The sequence below is a fragment of the Labeo rohita genome, chromosome 10 (genome assembly GCF_022985175.1).
Source record: "Labeo rohita strain BAU-BD-2019 chromosome 10, IGBB_LRoh.1.0, whole genome shotgun sequence".
Lineage (NCBI taxonomy): Eukaryota > Metazoa > Chordata > Actinopteri > Cypriniformes > Cyprinidae > Labeo > Labeo rohita.
The window spans coordinates 14,111,062-14,135,029 of NC_066878.1; the positions used below are offsets into that span (position 1 = coordinate 14,111,062).

The 23,968-nt window shown below is 33.6% G+C and overlaps 2 protein-coding genes across 6 annotated transcripts in view; both read left to right on the forward strand.

The window, feature by feature from the left end:
• Positions 1-2: 2 nt before the first annotated feature.
• On the forward strand, positions 3-10,988 carry ddhd2 (DDHD domain containing 2). Of its 4 annotated transcripts, none has more exons than XM_051120382.1 (18): positions 60-141; positions 465-521; positions 2,323-2,490; positions 2,611-2,807; positions 2,883-2,972; positions 3,058-3,172; positions 5,376-5,465; positions 5,601-5,742; positions 6,618-6,826; positions 6,968-7,032; positions 7,896-8,024; positions 8,114-8,200; positions 8,407-8,544; positions 8,718-8,873; positions 8,954-9,059; positions 9,132-9,272; positions 9,350-9,494; positions 10,538-10,988. In XM_051120382.1, exons 3-18 carry the CDS (start codon positions 2,361-2,363, stop codon positions 10,611-10,613), a joined length of 2,016 nt encoding a protein of 671 aa, XP_050976339.1. In that variant the 5' UTR covers positions 60-141; positions 465-521; positions 2,323-2,360; the 3' UTR covers positions 10,614-10,988. The 4 variants fall into 4 exon arrangements, with proteins under 4 accessions (XP_050976337.1, XP_050976339.1, XP_050976338.1 ...); XM_051120381.1 differs by lacking the exon at positions 60-141 and adding an exon at positions 201-266; XM_051120380.1 differs by lacking the exon at positions 465-521 and having other exon boundaries at positions 3-141.
• Positions 10,989-11,176: 188 nt separating this feature from the next.
• Positions 11,177-23,968, forward strand: part of tacc1 (transforming, acidic coiled-coil containing protein 1) — a 34,337-nt gene continuing 21,545 nt past the window's right edge. The window contains exon 1 of one of the 2 annotated variants that reach the window (XM_051120379.1): positions 11,177-11,332. Coding sequence is in view for 1 of the 2 variants with exons in the window: in XM_051120378.1 (XP_050976335.1) it covers positions 19,220-19,284 (65 nt within the window). In the remaining variant the exon portion in view is untranslated. Of the gene's footprint in view, positions 11,333-19,076; positions 19,285-23,968 lie in introns of those variants that run through there. The other variant, XM_051120378.1, reaches the window with a different exon arrangement.

Below are 23,968 nucleotides of genomic sequence, written 5' to 3' on the forward strand. Positions count from 1 at the left end.
ACACACAAAGACCACTTATAAGATTAAAGCTCCTGGTAGATTTTACTTCGGACTCGACCACCGTAGTGAATAACGGTGTGAGGTTTGCTTTCTCCGTCAGAAGTCAATTTTGTCCTACGCGTGTATCCGTACGAGGAGCCGGTGAGTAGAAGGCGATGCATTATTATGCATTTCCCTTTTATTTGTTACATTCGCCTCAGGCTCGTTGCAATACTTACAATCACTATGTCTTCACGTCGTGCTTTATAGATTTTCAAACAGGCTTAGTAGGTCATCTGAATCAACTGTCCTTGTTTTAGTATTTTTCCATGTATTTATTTCCATATATCGAATTGCCATTTGTGTTCTAGACAGAACTCGATCCACTGTCTGGTATTCTTAAGTAGTCTCGATCACATAAAATGCATTTGTTTATGTTTAATTCTCCTCGGTCATTCGTTTAAATGCGTGTCCTACTTTTGCAGCATATTTAAACAACCACCCAACGAAAACACGCTCCGCAGTGTTCGTGTGATGGAAATGTACGTAGTTTGGTTAATTTATATTGCCACACCAGATGTTTCAGTTGCAATTTCATGCTTGGCTCAGCTAATAATCTGTCTTATGTTTGTCAGTTGTGTTGTTGCCATCATCCAATATTACGTAATACAGCTGGCACCAGTGATGACGTAACCGCTCTCCTTGAAATCAAGAGTCATGTTGTAGTTTGTAAATTTCTGTTTGTTAGTCTTGCATACTTTCATTTATGTTATTGACGTCTGTTATTGATATATTAAAAATGTTTTAAGTTACTGTTATTTTTGAGCAGTTGAAATTAATCAATGACATTATGCTTTTTTTTGTTTGTTGTTGTTTTTTTTTTTTGTTTTTTTTTGGTCCAGATTTTTTTTACTTTTATTTTTGTGGAGCTATATAGATTATTTATTTATTTATTTATTTATTTATTATATATATATATATATATATATATATATATATATAAATATTATTATTATTAATATTATTATTATTTTTTTTATTTTTTTTTTACCAAAAACTAACGTTCCCAGAACATTGCAGGGAGGTATTTGTGTCAACTTCAAGGGGAACTCATACAGAACAGGTTATTTTTAGTTTTAAATTTTATAACCAGAATTGCATGTTCCTAGAACATAACGGAGACCAAAAATCATTAGCTGGGAGGCTAATGAAGCCCTGAAATTCTTTGAAATTCTAGGCATAATTGTTTATTATTAATTCTTTAAGTAATTTAAGTGATTTGAAAGATAGTAAAATATATATATATATAAAAAAAAAAATAATAATGTTTATATATACACTACCAGTCAAATACTTTTAATGTTTTTTAAAGAATTCTCTTCTGCTCACCAAGCCTGGATTTATTTGATTTAAAGTACAGAAAAAAACAGTAAAATGTTTAAATATTTGTACTATTTGAAATAACTGTTTTCTATTTTAATATATTTTAAATCCCTGGTAATTTATTCTTGCGATTTCAAAGATGAATTTTTAGCATAATTACACCAGTCATATGATCCTTTAGAAATCATTCTAATATTCTGATTTGCTGCTCAAAAAATATTATTATTATTATTATTATTATTATTATTATTATTATGTTGAAAACAGCTGAGTAGATTTTTTTCAGGTTTCTTTTATGAATAGAAAGTTCAGAAGAACAGCATTTATGTGAAATATAAATCTTTTTGTAACATTATAAATGTCTTTATCATCACTTTTGAGCAATTTAAAGCATTCTTGCTAAATAAATGTATTCATTTCTATAATTCCCCCTCAAAAAATACTTCAAGCCTTTGAATGGTATCTATTAATCAAAGAATCCTGAAAAAATTTACTCAACTGTTTTAAATATAGTAAATAATAATAATAATAATAATAATAATAATAAATGTTTCTTGGACAGCAAATCAGCATATTAGAATGATTTCTGAAGGATCATGTGACTCGAGTAATAATGCTGAAAATGTAGTTTTGATCACATATATTTTAAATTTACATTTTAAAATATATTCACATAGAAAACAGCTATTTTAAATAGTAAGAAGATTTCAAAATTGTACTGTTTTTGCTGGATCAAATAAATGCAGGCTGGGTGAGCAGAACAGACTAAAAAAACATTTAAAAATCTTACTGTTCAAAAACTTTTGACTGGTAGTGTAAGTGTGTGTATATATGTATGTATGTATGTATCTATGATCTGCTTAGGCTTTTGAGAGAAAAGCAGTCTATGCTATTAAGTTTTATCCACTGATCAAATTATCCTCCATAATACTGAAAAACATGGCAATGTTATATTTGCAGTCCATTGGCCTCAGTGTGGCATCCCTGATGTTGTCAGCATGAATATTGCTGAGCCGTATGAACCCGTCCAGCACCACTGGTTTTACAACCAGCAGGTGGACTCCAAAGACTTCTGGCAACCGTTCAGCAAAGAAGACTCACAGCAGCTGGAGGATGCTTACAGTCGAGGTCCTCTATTGACTTCTTTTTACCAAAACTTTAAAACCATTGCTGAAAGTATAGTTTATTAGATCATGGCACAAGTCCATATGTTTGAATGTTTAACCATTATATCTGATTTGTCTGCAGTGGGGAAAAATGACAAGGATGAAGTGGTGGTGGCTACAGATGGAAGGAGGTATGACGTCAGGCTGCGTGAAAGAAAGCGTTACTCTGTATATTGGGAACAGAAGCCCGCCGAGGTCAGACGCTGCTCCTGGTTCCACAAAGGCAGCAAAGACATGACCTACACTCCCTACAGTGAAGAACTCAGTGATTTCCTAGAGGTGAGAAGATTTTATCTAAAACAAATTGAATTTGTCCAGGTTAATACTTAATCATTTTTCTTTATTCAAAAACAGGATGCCTATATGATTGCAGTGACCCTGAATGAATGGAAGACAAATTTGGAGCTCCCAACAGGGGAATCTGTGATCCTTCACAATCCCAAGGTATTGTCTAAATGTAAAGCTTAAGGTAAATGGACACTTCTCTGTACATGAGTAACATTTTGACTCTCTCGCTACATTACCTCAGCTCATGACGCAATATCCCAGCAGCTGCAAGGACTTTCCCCCTTCTCCGACTGAACGGACTCAACCCAGGACACTAAAGAGAGGAACTGACAGTATTCCAATAGAGATACCAGAGGGTGAGTGTAGTGTTATTAAAGTATAAAATACTAGTGACTTATCATTTTCATCATAGCCATGTTTCTGATACAAATGTGGCTCCAAAAGGTGTAATACCTAAAGGCAAAAATACTCATATTCTTAATGTAGCCAGTCCCAAAATGCATTGTGACAAGCTCATCCATGATGGCTTGAGCTGAAGTTGAGAGAATACTAGTATACTACAGTTTACTATAGTAAATACTAAAGTTTACTACAGTACTTGCTACAGTTTATGAACTCATTATAGTCAGTACTACAGTATGCTGTGGTATAAGGTAACAAAATGTAGTAAAAACTATAATATACTAAAGTATACTATACTTTACTACAGTTTACTACAATAAATACTACAGTTTACTGAAGTTACAACTCACTATAGTTAATACTAGAGTATGTTGTAGTGTAAATGACCAAAGTGTAGTAAACACTATGATAAACCTCAGTGTACTACAATTTTCCAGTTTAGTAAATGCTAAAGTTTACTACAATATTTACTACAGTTTATGAACTCTTTATAATCAATACTAGAGTATGCTGTAGTATAAGTTAACAGAATGTAGTAAATACTATGATATACTAAAGTATACTATAATTTACTACAGTTTACTACAATAAATACTACAGTTTGCTACAGTTACAAATTTACTATAGCTAATACAAGAGTATGCTGTAGTATAAATTAGTGTAGTAAATACTATGATAAACTACAGTGTACTACAATTTACCAGTTTAGTAAATACTAAAGTTTACTACAGTATTTACTACAGTTTATGAACCCACTATAGTCAATACTACAGTATGCTGTAGTATAAGTTAACAGTGTAGTACTATAATATACTAAAGTATACTATAATTTACTACAGTTTATTAAAATAAATACTACAGCTTACTAGTTACAAACTCACTATAGTTAATGCTAGAGTATGCTGTAAACACTATGATATAGTAGTGTACTACAGTTTACCACAATTTACTAATTACTACAGTATTTACTACATTTATGAACTCACTATAGTCAGTACTATGGTATGCCATAGTATAAACTAACAAAGTGTAGTAAATACTATAATATACCAAAGTATACTATAATTCACTACAGTTCACTATAATAAATACTACAGTTTACTACAGTTACGAACTTACTATGTTAATTTATACTGCAGCATACTCTAATATTAACTATAGTAAGTTCGTAACTGTAGTAAACTGTAGTATTTATTATAGTAAACTGTAGTGAATTATAGTATACTTTGGTATATTATAGTATTTACTACACTTTGTTAGTTTATACTACAGCATACTCTAATATTAACTAAAGTGTAGTAGACACTATGATATAGTAGTGTACTACAGTTTACCACAATTTCCTAATTACTAAAGTTTACTACAGTATTTACTACATTTATGAACTCACTATAGTCAATACTATGGTATGTTGTAGTATAAACTAACAAAGTGTAGTAAATACTATAATTCACTACAGTTTACTACAGTTACGAACTTACTATAGTTAATATTAGAGTATGCTGTAGTATAAATTAACAAAGTGTAGTAAACACTATGATATACTACAGTGTACTACAGCATTTACTATAGTAAATACTAAAGTTTACTACAGTATTTACTAGAGTTTATGAACTCACTATAGCCAGTACTACAGTATGCTGTTAACAAGGTGTAGTAAATAATTTACTACAGTATTTTTTCATGTCAGAATATTTATCTGCACTTTGTATTTTTGTTTAAAGTATCATACAGTTGGCATAGCATAGCAACATGATAAACCCTCTTGGATTGTTTTTTATACAGTGTATTGTTTTGCTTATTGAAGTATCACATTGTTAGCTTACCAACATGCTTTTGTTATGGTTTCACTACAAATACAGCCAAAAAAATCATAGTAAACCATAGTAACCAAATTAACCATGGTTTTGCTACTTTAACCATAGTTTAACCATGGTATTTGTAGTAAAACTGTGGTTATACGAATGGTAATCAATAAGCCAAAAAAACATGGTTACTACAGTTTTACTGTAATAAAACCATGATTAATTTTCATAAGGGATATTTAGCTTAAAAGGTAGCTGTATGCAGTATGTAGGTAGTAGACGGTAGGGAAGCTCACAAGTTTTTTATGGTTTATAGTGTGTGTTTGTGTATTTTCTTGTTGTGTTTTTGTAGGAGAACCAGAGATAGTAGACCACCTGGTGTTCATGGTTCACGGTATTGGTCCGGCCTGTGACATACGTCTCCGTGGCATTGTCCAGTGTGGTGAGCTTTTATGTTAAACTAAATACAAGCACTTCTTCAGTATGTTGAATTGTTTATTAACTGTCAAGCTGTTAGCAAGCCATGTTTATGACACGTTAAAGGAGTATTCTGACATTTTTTCATTCTCTACTGCAGTTAATGAATTTCGAAACGCCTCCAACAGCCTCATAAAGAGCCACTTCAGACAGAGTGAGGACCCGTGCATAGTTGGAAGGGTTGAATACCTTCCAGTCAACTGGCACAAAGTCTTGCATGGAGAAACTACAGGAGTTGACAAGTAAGATGTTTGACTCTTATTGTACTAGGGTCATTCCATGTCAGCCAACCCAGAGGTCCCGAACTCAAAATTTTGATTATGTTACTGTTTTTTTCTGGCGAAAAAATAACATAACATGAACTCTGGAAATTCTAAAAAAAAAAACAACAACAAAAAAATTATGCCACTTAGACACGTCTGTTCTATGCGATTGTTTTGATAGAGGGAAACAAGATACATTTCTAGCTTCAACATTATTTGTACTTCTGACATTCATTCGTATACAAAGTGATCCACATTTGGTTTTTTACTACTGAAAATGTGTATGATTTAACCGTTTACATGCCAATATCTCTGCAATTGAACCAAACAGGGGCTTAAAAATTAATATGCCAAAAGGAACGTTTGTTAAGACTCAACATTCAAAAGGGTTTTAAGATATCTTTAATACGTCTTGAGTTACAGGCATGGAGAAGAAAACTTGAAAATTGCTTTTTCCCATTTCTGAACTGTCACTGGCATATAATGCAACAAAGATTGCTGAAGTCAACTGATTTTATTAACAGACCTACCAATCTTTGTGTAAAAATAACATAATGATGCTGCCATCCATCTGAAGCCATTTTTACCTCTGTAATTTGGCTCCAAATCTCAGGTGAAAATCGTCGTTTTTGACCCCACTCTACAAAATAGTGGATTACTCCATAAATATACATCCATGACATTAATATTTTGGCTTTCATCACTATACGTGTGAATCTTTGCCAAAATCAAACATTTAAGCTAGGGAAGTTCATGTAATTTGATTGATTTGACACAGAATGGCCCATTAATAAAAGTATTTTTTGTGTATAAAACACAAAAATATTTTACTGTTTTATTTCTGTTTTTAATAGAGACATTGAGAGAATCACTCTCCCTAGCATTAGCCGCCTGCGTCAGTTCAGCAACGACACGGTGCTGGACCTTTTCTTCTACAACAGCGCCACATACTGCCAGACTATTGTGGATACAGTGGCATCTGAGATCAACCGTTTGCACAGCCTCTTCCTCCAGAGACATCCACACTTCACAGGACACGTCTCCCTTGTTGGACACAGCCTTGGTACATAGCATTAATTGTGCTTTTTGGAACAGAATGACCGTTTTGGTTTGGTGATCTAATTATAACCTGTATTTATAGACAGTACAAATATTTTATGTCAGTCATAATCATGTTATAATAATGTGTCTTTTTTTTACACAGGCTCACTGATCCTATTTGATCTCCTGACCAATCAAGAGACTGATGCAGATGGCACACCTCAAGAGGTTTGTACCAGTGTTTTTGTTTTTGGTATTGTTTTTGGTAGCTGAAATAAAGCTGAAATAAAATCAAATTTAAATATCATATTATTGGTAATATTTAGTGCTGTCAAATCGATTAATTGCAATAATCACAACATATTTATATATAATATAAATCATACAGGTGCACTTATTTCAGTAATTCAACTCATTGTGAAACTTGTGTATTAAATACCTCACAGCTACCTTTTAAGCTACCTTTTAATCATGATTAATCGATTTGACAACACTAGTAATATTGCATATTACAAGTTTAAGTTGAAGTACTACATTACTTCAACTAAAATTTAAATAAAAAATAATTATTATAATAATAAATAATAATAATATATAGAAAAAAACAATAATCATGACAAAAAGATCAATTTTTTGTATGAAAAATATAAAAATCTAATTCATTACTATAAATTCTATGTGAATACATTCTATATTAGCAGAAAAACAATACTAAAATCTCTGTCATAATATATAGTTACAAATTATTTAGCAATAAACATGAACGCATCAGTTTGAATAGTTATTGTCTAAACTTCTGTGTAGTATGCTTTGAGAAACATCTAAGTTTCTGCACATTAATGGTGAATTTTAACATGTGACTAAAAAAGTAACTATTATTGTCACATAACTGTTGCTAGTATTTTTATATAAATACATTTAAAAAAGCAGCATCATTAAAATGTCTCTGCATGAAATTAAAAATGATTATTTCATCAATTTGATTGGACATATGTATAGTAAAATTAGGTTTTTGCACCTTATTGTGGTTTAGCTTTTATAGATTTCAAAAATCATAACTGATGAACAATGTATTTTTGTGGTCTCCACAGCTCCATGAAAACGCTCATGTAGACACAAGCTGTGGTTCCTATAAGAGTCTGGAGGAGGTGCTGAAGGGTCATGGGTTGGAGGAGCACCTCAATGTACTGCACAGAGAACAAATGGACATGGAGTCCTTGGTCAGTTTTCTGTCCTCAAATGCACATAACAAGTTAAAAACACAACACTCCAATTCTTCACCACTCTTATCCCTATTAAACTCTTTCAGATGCTCTGCTCAGAAAAAGACCTAAAAGATATCGGAATACCCCTGGGTCCTCGCAAGAAAATTATGAATTGTTTGAAGAAATGGAAGGTAATTCCTGAAATTCCTTATCACCCTGTGTTTTTAGGAGCTCAGTGGTTTATGGCAGAAATGGAAAGGTTTGCAATGTACCTTAATTGTGTGCAGCTTCCTCTCCACACCCAAAAAGGGAAGGGAAGACAGATGAGAGTCCATTGTTTTAGATCGGAATGTCTGTTTTGACACTTTCTAGTAACGACTTCTTGAATATCCAACAGCACTGTAGATCCGGAAGTGGGCATGCAGCCCAAAATGAGACACACTCCCCAAGTCTAGGGATGAGAAACGCTCATGAACATCAGACCCCCACCACTAGTGCAGTTGATTACCAGCATTTTGATGTTGGCATTGGACAAGTAAGTTATAAGTTAAACTATATTCCCATCATTTAATCTTATATATATAAAATATTTGTCTTTTCTGTATGTTTCTCCAAATTTGGGCTGCTGTTATCTGTTGAATCTCCTTTGGATGAGTACAAACATCTTAAAAATTCACGGTTGCCAAATAACTTCTTTTTATTCTGCAGGTATCCATTGATTATCCTCAGTTAGCTTTTCACCCACAGGCGTTCTTTGCCATGGGTTCACCCATAGGAATGTTCTTAACCGTCAGAGGTCTGAAGAGGATAGATCCTAATTACAGCTTCCCAACCTGCAAGAGTTTCTACAACATCTTCCATCCAGTAAGACACTCTCCAAAACATTGAGAACCATACATTTTTCTTGGAGCCCTGTTTTTACACCTTGAATGTGATCTGTGCAGTTTGACCCAGTGGCGTATCGAATCGAGCCCATGATTTTACCTCAAGACATGGACTTGCCTCCCATGTTGATACCCCATCATAAAGGCAGAAAAAGGATGCACCTCGGTAGGTCAAATTCTGTAGTTTTTATATTCTGAAATGATGAAATATTACTAAGTGAAATGTCTTTGATGGCAGAACTCAAAGAAGGTTTGACCCGAGTCAGTTCTGATTTATTGGGATCGCTACGAATGGTTTGGCAGAGCATTTCTCAGGTCCCAACGCCAGCGCTCGCAGAGGGTGGAATCAGTTCCATGACCCCTACAGATGAAGCAGAAGGTATCTAATGAAACACTTTACACAATTCACCTCATATTTCAAATGTCCCCCCTTAAATTTGAATATCTGTGGTGCAGTGTTATCAATGGAGCACGAGGAAAGAAACTTCACCAAGGTGGGGATGTTGAATCACGGACGACGTATTGACTTCGTCCTTCAGGAGACGCCGATTGAAAGTTTTAATGAGTACCTGTTTGCCATACAGAGCCATTTATGTTACTGGTAAATGAAAATCTTTTATGACACTTGTTATGTACACAACCAGTCAAAAGTTTTTTTTGTTTTGTTTTTCAGAGTCTCTTCTGCTCACCAAACCTGCATTTATTTGATGCAAAGTACAGCAAAAATTCTGAAATATTTTTACAATTTAAAATAACTATTTTCTATTTAAATATATTTTAAAATGTAATTTATTCCTGTGATTTCAAAGCTGAATTTTTAGCATCATTACTCCAGTCACATGATCTTTGAGAAATTCTAATATTCTGATTTGCTGCTCAAAAAAACATTTATTAATATTATTATTCTATTTTTCAGGTTTCTTTGATGAATATAAAGTTGAAAAGAACAGAACTGATCTGAAATTTTGTAATCTTTTGTAACATTATATATGTCTTTATTATCACTTTTGATCAATCTAAAACATCCTTGTTAACTTATTTCTACAATTTCTTAATACAGTATATATATATATATATATATATATACACATTTCTTCTTTTTTTTTTAAGAAATTGTAGAAATAAGTTAACAAGGATGTTGTAATATTATATATATATATATATATATATATATATATATATATATATATATATATATATATATATATATATATATATATAATATTACAAAATCTTTTTATTTCAGATAAATGCTGATCTTTGGATATTCCTATTCATCAAAGAATCCTGAAAAAATGTACTTAACGGTTTTAAAAATTGTTATTAATAATAAAAAATGTTTCTTGAACAGCAAATCAGCATATTAGAATGATTTCTGAAGGATCATGTGACACTGAAGACTGGAAGACTGAAAATGTAGCTTTGATCACAGGAATAAATTACAGTTTAAAATATATTCAAACAGAAAACAGTTATTTTAAATAGTAAAAATATTTCACAATTTTACAATTTTTGCTTTAGAAGAGAAGTCTTTAAAAAACATTAAAAATCTTACTGTTCAAAAACTTTTGACTGGTAGTGTATATATGCGAACTTCGTGTATTTATGTGCTCTAAAATCTATAATTCTTTGTTTTATTTGCAGGGAGTCAGAAGATACTGCTCTGTTGGTTCTAAAAGAGGTGTATGGAAATATTCGAGTGAGAAACGCTCAGTTGTAAATGTTATATATCTTTTATATAGCACATCAACCTTTAAAGCCAGTCCAGTCCACAGTGAGTCGATTCGCTCCACACATTTTAACTAGTCAGTAAATAAACCGAAGAATTGAAATTCGAATCCCAGCTGAATATTGCCAGGTATTGGGATATTGTTGCAGTATTCTTAAGGTTGGCTTAGAGACATTTGATACACACACTACCCTTTTGTGCAATAATACACACTGTAATAGAAACTTATATTTAATGTATACTTTGGTCAGTGTTTTCTAATTTTCCAGTTAATTAATTAATATTATGTATTCATAATGTTTGGATATGTGTGGGGTTTTTTATTATTATCATTATTATTAAACTCCTAGCCCCAAATTATTTTTGTGATGCCTGCTCGACTACACATTCTTCAGATACCAGCACTGTGTCTTTAAGGCAGAATTCAGATCGTAGCCACCGGGAAGTTCGTTCATTTCCCATTTATCCGTCTGGAATAGTGCGCCACACATTACAAAACATCCCCTTTCCATACAGAGTCATGAACTGCCCTCCCTTCCTCCGCCAAGAATTCCACACAGCCAATGAACACAACAGCATTACGCCGTCAGGATTTACTGGACTTTCATTCCGTCTCTTTAAATGTAGACGTTCCGCAACGTGAGGATATTCAAACTCAAATTCAAAAAAGAAGTTTGCATGTCCAGCTTTTGAAAAAACAGAGGAAAAAGGTGAGGAAACGCTCTTATCCCACAGGAATGTTTTTTTCTCATCTGCTTGGAGGGAATTAAACTCTTCACGAACATGAAGCCGGTGATGTTATGTTTCATACTCACGCTGCTCACGAGTGAGAAAGTACTTGTCTGTCAGAAGTTTCAAAATTGCTCTCAGTTGAACAAACATTAAACAGTTTCTTATTAATAGACCGTTAAATCAAATGGAACGTTTAAATCGTTGATTTTAGAACGTTCGGTTTTCTACATTCGAGCGCGTCGTTCTTTTAAGAAGAGTCTTTCAATGAATCACTTCAGTGAAGCGGTTAACACGAATCGGACCGAACGGTTCTCTAGTCAACTTTGTGAACTGTCAACTTTTTTCTCAGATATGTCCGGTTCGTAAATAAGCCACTGATATAGTCAAGAACATTTGAAGCGAACTGCAGGCATTGAGTAAAATTGGTTAACCGTTATAAAGAAATCCTCTAAAATTGAACGTAACATCTATAAATGTTCCATTTGCGCTGTTTTAAAGTGCTAGTTCACCCTTAAAGAATTAAGTTATGTCATCATTTACTCACCTTCCTGTTGTTCCAACCCAGTATGACTGACTTTCATCAGTGGAACACGGAGAAATTTTGTTTTTGTTATTAGAATTTTACCTCAGACTTAGTCACCATTCACTTTCATTATAGAAAAAATGGACGTGATGGAGACATATTCTTGTTTTCCTCTCGCAAAAAAAAAACATTTAAGTTTTGCAACAACATGACTTCATAAAAATAATGGCAGATATTTTTTCTTCATATTTGTACACTACCAATCAATAGTTTCTGAACAGTAAGATTTTTAAAATGTTTTTTAAAGAAGTCTCTTCTGCTCATCAAGACTGCATTTATTTAAACAGTCAAATGAAAAATATGTGCTATTTAAAATAACTGTTTTCTATTTGAATATATTTTAAAATAAATTTATTCCTGTGATCAAAGCTACATTTTAGCATCATTACTCCAGTCTTCGGTGTTCCTTCAGATGGTTCTTCAGAAATCATTCTAATATGCTGTTTTGCTGTTTAAGAAACATTTATTATTATTATGATTATAATTATTAATATTTAAAATAGTTGAGTATTTTTTTTTTCATGATTCTTTGATGAATAGAAAGATCCAAAAATCAGCATTTATCTAAAATAAAAAGCTTTTGTAACATTATACACTATACCATTCAAAAACGTGGAGTCAGTTTTTTTAATAAGAAATTATAGAAATTATTACTTTTATTTAGGAAGGATGCTTTAAATTGCTCAAAAGTGATGATAAAGACATTTATAATGTTACAAAAGATTTTTATTTCAGATAAATGCTGTTCTTCTGAACTTTCTTTTCATCAATGTAACTTTAAAAAAAATGAAAAAATAAATGTTTTTGAGCTGCATATCAGAATATTAGAATAACTTCTAAAGGATCATGTGACTGGAGTAATGGTGCTAAAAATTCAGCTTTGAAATCACAGGAATAAATTACATTTTAAAATATATTTAAATATCAAATATTTTGAATAGTAAAACAAATCGTTTTGCTGTTTTTGGATCAAATAAATATAGGCTTGGTGAGCAGAAGAGACTTATTAAAAAAACAAAAAAAAAAACATTAAAAATCGTAAATTATTAAAAAAACAAAAAAAAAATATGTTTAAATTTATTATCAAGTTTAATGGTTTTTCTTGTTTCTCATATATCCACTGTGACCTAAGATAAAAATTTTACTTCAGAATGCTTTACTACTTTCATGGGAGCATATTTGTTTTCTTAACCTATCCATGTCTTTTAGGCTTAACTCAAGTCATCTGTTTTGAATCTAAACCAAACTTGGTCATAATGTTGTGTCCCAAAAAATAGTGCTGTTGTTTTCACACTTACACCGTTTGGTCCCCTCACCAAAAAAATCGAGTTAGCGGGACTTACACACATCAGTGCACAAATTTTATAATCCTACTGTAGTTGAGGTCCTGCATTCCTTTCATAGTCACATGGTTTACAAGTTCGTGGAAATCTCTGAGAAATGTAAATACCCGCATCATCTTTGATCATCAGGGAAGGAAACTTTATTTGGGCTATGCTGAAGGAAATGAAGAACTAAACGGACTTATTATACGATCAGTCATGTGTAAACCACTTGAAAAACTGACCTTTGCATTGAAGTCAGTATGGTAATTGTGTCACTGCTTTATCCACCAACGCAAAGGTCACTTCACTCTCTAGACTCATACAAAGAAAGTCATACAAGTCCCAAACTGCCGCATTCAGAAAACCTAAATCAGAGACGCTCCCGTTTGTAACGGGATTCCCGTTTGTTGGATTTAACTGGATTGAAACTAGGATGTGGAAATCCATATTTAACAAAAATGTAAAATAATAAATGCCTGGATTATCTGTTTATGCAGTTTAAATGCAGCTTTAAAGGACTCTAAACGATCCCAGCCGAGGAAGAAGGGTCTTATCTAGCGAAACGATCTGTCATTGTTTCGGAAAATAAAAATTTGTTTACTTTTTAAGCACAAAAGCTCGTGTAGCACATGCTCTGGGATGCTCGTTCACGTACTATTGAATCACGTCGAAAGGTCACGTGGACGTAAGCGGAACCACAGACCCAGTGTTTACAAAGCGAACGCACAAAGACTAAGAAAGTGCAAGTTAGTCAAACGAATGTTTACAAACAAATGTTTACAAACAAAAAAGTACAAAGATGTCGGACAATTCCGAAGTTTTAGGAGAAAAAAACATGGAGTTGTTCGACATACTCTACCATTTTGAGCCGGAGTACACAGACGATGAACTTAGACATGATTCGTAGCAGTGATGGGAAGTTCGGATCATTTTACCGACTCTGACTTTTGAGTCTCGTTCAACAAAATGAACAAATCTTTTTTTTCGAGTCATTTCGTTCATTTTAGCAAAATCAGCATCACGTGACAGCCCCATAAGATGAACGAACGACTCGAAAAACCTGAAGACTCGAAACAGGTGAACTAACTCGAATGACTCGTTCTTCCCAAGCCACATCAAAGATTCGTTCAAAATGAGCGAATCATTCAAGAACGTGCATCCCAGAGCCTGTGCTACACCAGCTTTTGTGCTTAAAAAGTATACAGATTTGTATTTTTCGAAACAATGACCGATCGTTTCACTAGATAAGACCCTTCTTCCTTGGCTGGGATCGTTTAGAGCCTTTTGAAGCTGCATTTAAACTGCATTTTGGAAGTTCAAATTCAGGGCACCAATGAAGTCCATTATATGCAGAAACATCCTGAAATGCTTTCCTCAAAAACCATAATTTCTTTACGACTGAAGACAGAAAGACATGAACATCTTGGATGACAAGGGGGTGAGTAAATTATTTGCAAATTGTTGTTCTGGAAGTAAACTACTCCTTTAATTGATGGACTGGAGTAGTGTGGATTAGTTGTGACACCCAGTAGTGATGGCAACTATTCACTACAGAAGATCCATTGGTGAGCAAGTGATGTAATGCTACATTTATCTACATCTTTGCAAGTTTTTCATTTTTGGGTGAACTATTCCTTTAAGTGACCATCTTGCTCAAACCTTTGCATGCGGATTACGTCATCTTGGCTTGGTTTTCACTTTATTTTCTGGCATTTCCAAGTTTCTTGTGGCTGAAGGGTGAGGTCACACCTAAAACGCTCATTGCTTGGAAATGTAGAGTTTTGTGCCCATCAATTGAGTTACAGCACTAGAGGGTGAAACTTTAGTTCTAGTCTTGCAAATCTGAAGTGAAGCGCATTCGTGCTCACATACTTGGATCTCGACCCCTACAGTGTGCAGTGGACTATGTAATCGTCCCTTGTGGACGAAGGATGTGGAAAGATGTTGAGTCAACAAAGGGAAGTTTCCCAGCCTGAGATCGCTCATGGTTCTGTGCCTCCATAAAGAATGTACATCTGAGACCTGACTGAAGAGAATTTGTCATCTTCCTGACCTCTAGTTCTGCTTGTTGCATGGCAACCACATAAACACACATAAGCACATGCTGTGCCTTATATTTGGATTCTCTTTAGCTTTATAGGGTTGTTTGGTCCTTATTTACAGAATAACTTTATTAAACTCTTGTCTTTATGTAGTAATGTGGGGTCCACTCAGCGAAGCAGAATACCTTGAAATTCTTTTTCAAGTATGTTCTACCAGCCTCGTGTGCTTTGAAGGATTCTCTACAATGATCTTTTCTTTACAAGTTGTTTTCTGGTTTCATACGCTCAACTATTTCCCTTTTTGCTCGCCCACACCACAAGAGGGCAGCCTTTATTAGATTTAGTCATCACCTCTTTACTATAAACTTTCACTGGCAATACTGTATATCCACAACCTAATTTAGACAGATTTGGTCTTTATTATGAAATCTAAAAAAAAAATTGTGACCCTGGAACCCAAAACCAATCATAAGGGTCAACTTTAAATATGTTTTTTTTTTTTTTTTTCTAAATAAATAAGCTTTCCATTGATGTATGGTTTGTTAGAATATTTTGTAGACAATATTTGGCCGAGATACAACGATTTGAAAATCTAGAATCTGAGGGTGCAAAAAATAAATACATTAAAAAAATCTAAATATTGAGAAAAACACCTTTAAAGTTGTCCAAATTAAGTTCTTAGAAATGCATATTACTAATCAAAAATTAAGTTTTGATATATTTATGGTAGGAAATGTACTAAATATCTTAATGGAACATGATCTTTACTTAATATCCTAATGATTTTTGGCATGAAAGAAAAATCGATAATTTTGACCCATACGGTGTATTTTTGGTTATTGCTACAAATATACCCATGCGACTTAAGACTGGTTTTGTGGTCCAGAGTTACAATTATGGCATAGGAGCAAATCAACAGTCAAAAAATATTTTGTTATTATAATGCATTATAGTTTAATTCATTTTCACAACTTTTGTCAAACAAAATTCACTTTTTAATTCACCTCACAAGTTCTTCCTTATTAGGCTAATTGATAGTTGATAACATCCAAATATTGTACTATAGATGTTAGAAAGCATGTAATGGTAGTTACAAAATGCAACATGTTTGTGCACCATTATTTAAGCCTACCTGATCTCATGACGAAAATGTACCTGTTTTCAACAGAAATGAACATTAGAGGCTTAAACCAGCGAGCACTTGTAATCGTTCTCATACAGAGTTATAACTACAGCTCAATTTTTCGCTTTCCAAATGTAAGCTTGCTTAGTTGCTCAGCAGGCAGGATGCGGAATCCTTGGGGACGATTCCTGTGAAAATCATGACTCGCAATGAAAGAGCTGAAAGATGAGAGATCTAAAAACAAGCTAAAACAACATGCTTGTGATTGCGTTTTGACGTCACATTCGTTTTTGTTCATACTATCAGGTAGGTTTAGGTGTAGTGCACGTATTTCGCGTCTTACGAAAAAGTTCCCACAGGTACATTTTCGTCATGAGGTCATCAGGTTGGTTTAAGCACACTGGTCAAAAAGGTTTATTTATAATTTGGTCATGTAGGCATGTTAAAGTGAGGCAATTCGTCACAGAGCTTACAATATTTACAGTGTATAAAGACAGGTTTGTTAGATACTAAGAAACAAGTAGAGGTGTGGCGTGTTCAGCCCTTTTTTAAATACCGAGACATTCTGTTGCTTTAAAAAACCAGCCAACCAAATGTATCTCCAAGCAAGATCAGTTCAGAAATGTTCAGTGTTAGCACACAGCAGCAATGTGAGATCTGCAAATTTAGGAAAAAATGTGTCAGGTGTATGTGAGGGGAACCATTAACTGGAGCTTTTGCCTAAAGCTTTTACTCTAAATCAGAACTGTACGTTTTGTTTACTGTTATGATTTTTAAAGGTACTTGTAGGTATAGACAGTGTTATGAAATAATGTTTGTTCATTTATATCCTTATGTACTTTATTTTACCAATAGAAAGATGCTGATATTCAGATAAAGAGTTAGTTTACCTAAAAATGAAAATTCTGTCATTAATTACTCACCCTCACATCGTTTCAAACCCGTAAGATATTTTTGATCAAATACAAAAGCTTTCTGACCATGCACAGACATCAACGCAACTACCACGTTCAAGGCCTAGAAAGGTATTAAGGACATCGATTAAAACAGTATATGTGACATCAGTGGTTTAACCGTAATGCATCGTGGAACGCGTGTCGAAGACTTTCACGAAATAGAGGAAATTGTTGAATAAAGTCGTTATTTTTTATTTCTTCACGCACAAAAAGTATTCTCGTAGCTTCATAACACGGTTGAACCACTGATGTCACATGGACTATTTTATCGATGTCCTTACTACCTTTCTGGACCTTGAACAAGTCAGTTGCATTACTGTCTATGCAGGGTAAGAAATCTTTTGGATTTCATCAAAAATATCTTATTTTGTGTTCCGAACATGAACGAAGGTCTTACAGGTTTGGAACGACATGAGGGTGAGTAATTAATGACAGAATTTTCCTTTTTGGTTGAACCATCTCTTTAAGCTTCTGAAATATTGTTGGCTTTGATGTGAAGATCATATCAAGACTTTGCATAAAGGAAACTGACAGTTATTTTAACCAAATTATTTGTATCTGTCCAGATCTTAAAGTAAAAGTTCACTTATCAAAATCAGTCATTAATTACTCACCTTTATGTATTTTGAAACTTACGTAACTTACTTCTTCTGTGGAACACAATTTAATTTCAGTCATTTAGGGTGTGTTCACACTTGTCATGTTTGGTTCGATTAAAACAAACTCTGGTGCGACTGCTCTGGTAGTGCGGTTCATTTGAGTAAGTGTGAACACTGCACCAAACAAGCAGACCAAGACTGGTGTATCCAAAACAAAATGACATTTTGTTTGGAGTGTTCGTTAAATTCCGTCACAAAATATACGTCATTCAACCCAACCAATCAGGTTGTGAACGTATCACTATGCCTTTATGTTCGCTGTCAAAAATGCCAGTGTGAACACTAAGCGGACCAAATGTATCATTTTCCTTTTTGGTCAGGACCAAATGAACCAAACGAACTGAACTACAAGTGTGAACATACTCTTAGAGTACTTTTATGATACTCTTTCTGTGCTTTTTTTTTTAACTTGACAACCCATCCACTTATATTATGTGGAAAAGAACAGCATGAACCTTCTTCAAAATATCTTCTTTTATGCTCCACAGAAGAAAGTCAAAGAGCTTTCGAATGACACAGCAGCAAGTAAATGCTAACAATTTAATTGAAATAAAAGAAATAACAAGCCTATCACCAAACAAACTGCTGTTCGTACTATCTGCACTAACACAAGCTTTTTTTTAGAATATATCATCACATCGTTTTTACCTTGAAATGGCCTAAAAAAAAACAGCTAATCAGATTTGACCCACATATGAGGTTGAACCTTAATTAGACTGTCTCAAGAGATCACAGCAACATTTTTTAGTTTGTCTATAAGAAAGTGTTATTAACAGCACTGAACTTTGTCCACATGTCAGTGCTTGTTCAGAAAAACAGGAACACTTGATCATCACTGCAGGTCCATTCACAACACGATGAGACAAACCTGATGCATATCCCTCCCTATACCAGCATTGTAGGGAATGTACTACATATGACAACTTGTGTGTGTGTGTGTGTTTAGAGGTCATGTGCTACTGTAGGAGTGTGTGTGTGCTGAGGTAGGAGGGGCGTGCAGTGTAGAAACAAGCAGTGTTTCAGCATTTCTGACACACTTTGCACCGTCACTGCTGAAGCACTAGGCTGAATGACTCTTACTGTGGGACAGGAGCCAGAATGAGCCAACTACACCTGCAAGGACCATCTTGAAAATATATTTGAAGTTAGTCGTACAAGCTTTAAACCGACCGGCATCATGGGGGGGTCCCAAAGCAAGAAGGGCAATGGGACAAACTCCATAAAACAGAAGAGCATTAGCATGTAAGTTTGACTTGTGTTTACATATTTTAACTAATACAGTAGATGTCATGCTATTTTGACATGTTGTATGCACTTAACGTCTATGACGTCTGTTATCATGGATGATCATGTAAATGTGCAGTGAAAGTCTGTTAATATTGTACCTGTACAAACTAGAGGCAATATTTCAGTGTTATGTTTCATGCGTTGTGTTTGCTAACACTTCCCGATGTACAGTGTGACAGCAAAGGTGTGGCTATCATGCTGGTGAAGTTTCTCATGGATTCAAATGAATTCTACGATAGGAACTGAAAGTGTCTTTTATGTTGCTTTTGCATCAGGCTTCAATCACAGACTTTTTAGAAATGTTTAAATCAGTCGTCTTTATGTAATTCAATGCTTTGCTATAATCAAACCCCAGCTCTTGTGTAAATAATCCTACGCCTTTTAGGTACACCTACAAATTTAAGGCCTATTTGAACGTCTTTTATTTAGCGAGGCATTATTGTGGGTGCAACAATAGGTGTGACGGAGTGTATTTGGAAAGTATCTTTACTGGTATCATGCTCACAGAATTTGTTTATATTTTAAAAGCATCCATAAACTTTATGACTGATGGCACCACCATCTGTAGCAAGTTGTAAAGGTGTACAAATGACACGTAAGCTAGTCATAAGTTCATCTTGAAGGTTAGATTAGGTCCTTAACTCATACTGAATGTCAATTTCCTTCCTTTGGAAAGCTCGATTTGATATGTGGCATAATTTGTGTAGCTTATTTTCATATTCAAATGCACTGATGATTCATAACCTCTTCAGGTTGAAGTTGTAGTGTACTAAACTGCACCATGTGTGTAGCATTTTGAGAAATTCTCCTTGTGACCCTTAGTTTGTGTTTAATAAACTGCATTTGAATCAAAATCTGACACATGACGCAACTGATTAGGTCCAATTCGCAGGACATTTTATGGCAGATCATGACTGAAAGTTTTTTTGCTTGTCAGGTTTTTATTCTGTGCAGTGCTTGTTGTACAAACACAGATCCTAAAAATAACTCTTCAATGCTGGTAGCACTTCTTAGAAGGACACTTTAATCAATGTTTCTATTTTCCCAGGGTGCAGGTCAAAAATGTCAGTCGTTGTTTATAACTGGGTCGTTTTGAAGTTAGTAATATTGCTTTAGGTTTTAGAAAGACAGAATTGTCTGTTTGAACAAACATTCCTTTCTTTTTAAGTGTATTGCTAATAAGGAGGTCGTGTGATGAATGTTTGTTTCTGTTTTGAGGGGGTCGAGGGGCGGAGGAATTGCTTGGGGTTTTGGGTCAGAGGGTCAGCGCTGAAATGATATTCTGCATTCATGCATGTGATTAAGGCTATGTGTGTCTATGGACAATTGCATAGTTGTGTTGAGTTTCTCTGCTGTGATGCATTATGTCAAATGTGCTAGAGCGTGATGACATACACAGTGGGAGTAGTAGTGACATGCCTCAAAAATTTTTATGGGTTTAAAAGTACAAAATAAAGATGTTTATCAATGCGTGGCGTTCACGTGTTAAGATCTTCCAATATATACACTACCGTTCAAAAGATTGGGGTTAGTAAAAATTAAAAAAACAAAAAAAAAAGTCTCTTTCGCTCACCAAAGCTGCATTTATTTGTTTAAAAATACAGAAAAAAACATAAATATAGTAAAATAATATTAAAATGTAAAATGTTTTTTGGTTGGTTTTAAAATTGTAATTTATTCCTGTTATGTAAAGCTGAATTTTTAGCAGTCATTACTTTAAATATCATTCAAATACACAGATGTACTGCTCAAAAAAAGTGCTGCTTTATATGTTGTAGAAATAGCATTTTTTTCCCAATAAACTTTTAAACTCAGATACATACATATTATATTATAATGTATAAAGGCCCTTAAATAAAAATCTGCTTGCATATATATACTACCAGTCGAAAGTTTTTGTCTACCAGTTAAAGATTTTTTGTTTTCTTAAGTCTCTTTTGCTTACCAACCCTTCATTTATTTGATCCAAAGTACAGCAAAAACAGTAAAATTTTGAAATATTTTTACTATTTAAAAGAACAGTTTTCTATGTCAATATATTTTAAAATGTAATTTATTCTTGTGATTTCAAAGCTAAATTTTCAGCATCATTACTCCAGTCTATAATGTCACATGATCCTTCAGAAATCATTCTAATATTCTGATATGCTGTTCAAGAAACATTTTTTATTATTTATTTATTATTAATTATAATCAATATTTAAAACACTTTTCTTTTTCAGGATTCTGTAATGAGTAGAAAGATCCAAAGATCAGCATTTATCTGAAATAAAATACATTTGGGAAAGAAATCATAGAAAGTAATACTTTTATTTAGCAAGGATGTTTTAATTGATCAAAAAAATGATCAAAAGTGATGATAAAGACATTTAAAATGTTGCAAAAGATTTGTATTTCAAATAAATGCTGTTCTTCTGAACTTTCTATTCATCAAAGAAACCTGAAAAAATATATACTCTGCTGTTTTCAACATAATAATAATAATAATAATAATAATAATAATAATAATTGTTTTGAGCAGCAAATCAGAATATTAGAATGATTTCTGAAGGATCATGTGACTGGAATAATGATGCTAAAAATTCAGCTTTCAAATCACAGGAATAAATTACATTTTAAAATGTATTCAACCAGTTATTTTAAATAGTACAAATATTTCAAAATTTTACTGTTTTTGCTGTACTTCAGATGAAATAAATCACCAAGACTTGGTGAGCAGAAGAGACTTCTTTATAAAAAAAAAAAAAAAACATTAGAAATCTTACTGTTCAAAAACTTTTGACTGGTAGTGTACCTCCATTTGACCAGCAGATGTGGCTAGTGTGCTGTATTTTCAACAGCTCAGATATTTTCAGAAGTTATTGATTCAAACCTTTCTGGTAAGAGTAAAAATCACTTTATCTAATTTATTCATGCTTTATACACTCCTCGCTTTATACACTCCCAGCTGGTTGAAACAACTAATATTATGGATCTACATAAAATGAGGCAAATGATTTAAAAATCCCAAATAATTCTAAATGTAAGAATAATTTTTCAAGAATCATTTTACTCGTTTAACATTCATACATTGATTAAAGTTTGAAGTTGATATAGCTGATAGTTGATATATGATGGAAGACTGAAGCTGATTCAGTTCCCCTTAGAATACACTTATTATAGTATAATAATTTTCACCACAAGGTGGCTCTGTGACTTTAGACTAACGCCTCATTATTGGTTTTAACAGCTATGCAGTGTTTACATGATTATAATTCTTTCATCAAGAGCAAACTCACCCCAAAATTCGACAGAATTCAAAATATAGAAAAAAATTTGGAATGTTGTCATATTTTTCAATGTTGCATCTGCCTTACTTGGTTATTATCACCCAACAGTTTGGCTATATAATTCAAACTGTTTAAAAATATTGATAATGTTCGTCTTATTCTTGGTTATATTGTAGCAAACTGATAATGTTTGAATGTAATCTAACTAAAATCTCACATTAATCTCCTGCATTAAACCAAGAATAAACACTGAACTGTGTGTTTCTGGACTCGTGTTGACATTGCCTACACCGTTACTCTGAAGGGAGTGGTTTTTCTCATGTGAGTTGTTTTTGGACAGCTGTTCTCCCTGCCTTGTGACTCCAGTAAAAATAACAATGATTATTGCTTGTCTACAAATAGACTGGATCTCTATATGGCTTTATATAGATTATGTAACATAAAGCCTATCAGTACTGGATAGATGACTATTGGCCATCATGTTCCAGTCTTTTCTGGAAATGTAAAGTGTTTGTTTAGCTGATTGAGCTATTTCTGGCTCCCGTTAGTACACAATGGAGCGCAGCCGTGTGAAGATGTGTTGTTCTGGACGCATGAGGTTTGTTCTGACACGAATGGCCATAATACTACCATTTCTCACATCAGTGAAGATTTGTTACGTAAGATGTCTCTGTTCCCTTATTTGTCTAGTTATGGCTGCTTGTTATTATCACATCTCTTTCACAGTTTTTATAATCAATGTAATAGGCAGGAACTGCTTTTTAAAGGCATCCTTCCATATATGATGCTTGTGTCAAATGTTCTCGAAACATATTTCAAATCCTGCAGTTGAATAATTTTGTGATGATGCACATTGAAAACTAAGAGTATGTAGTTTTAGCTAAGGCAATGAAGTCTCCCTAGTAGCAGATGTCATCATTCACACTCAACCAAGATTGGATGCTGGGAGCTTACGAGATCTCGTGCCGAGCCTGGCACTGAACGCAGGAATATGATGCTCTGAAGGTTGTCGGAGAGTGTCATTGTTATGATGTGTTAAGCTGGCCTGACATCGCAAGTTCATAGGCCGTAACAGCTGTGTCTAGAAAATAAAAGTAGCCTGAACAAAAAATAGCAAGTGTTGATTAGTCAAATTTCCCTTAAAGGAACACTCCACTTTTTTTGAAAATAGGCTCATTTCCAACTCCCCTAGAGTCAACCAGAGGTTGCGCTAGACATGTTCCGTCATTCTGACGGACAGGTTCGTAAAAATTCTGTCATAATCTATTATTACCCGTCATTTTAATTAGAATAGCACATTTAATTGCTTTTATTTTTGTTCACATTTTCGTTTTTAATCATGAACATACAGTAACAGTGCAGTGACCCTG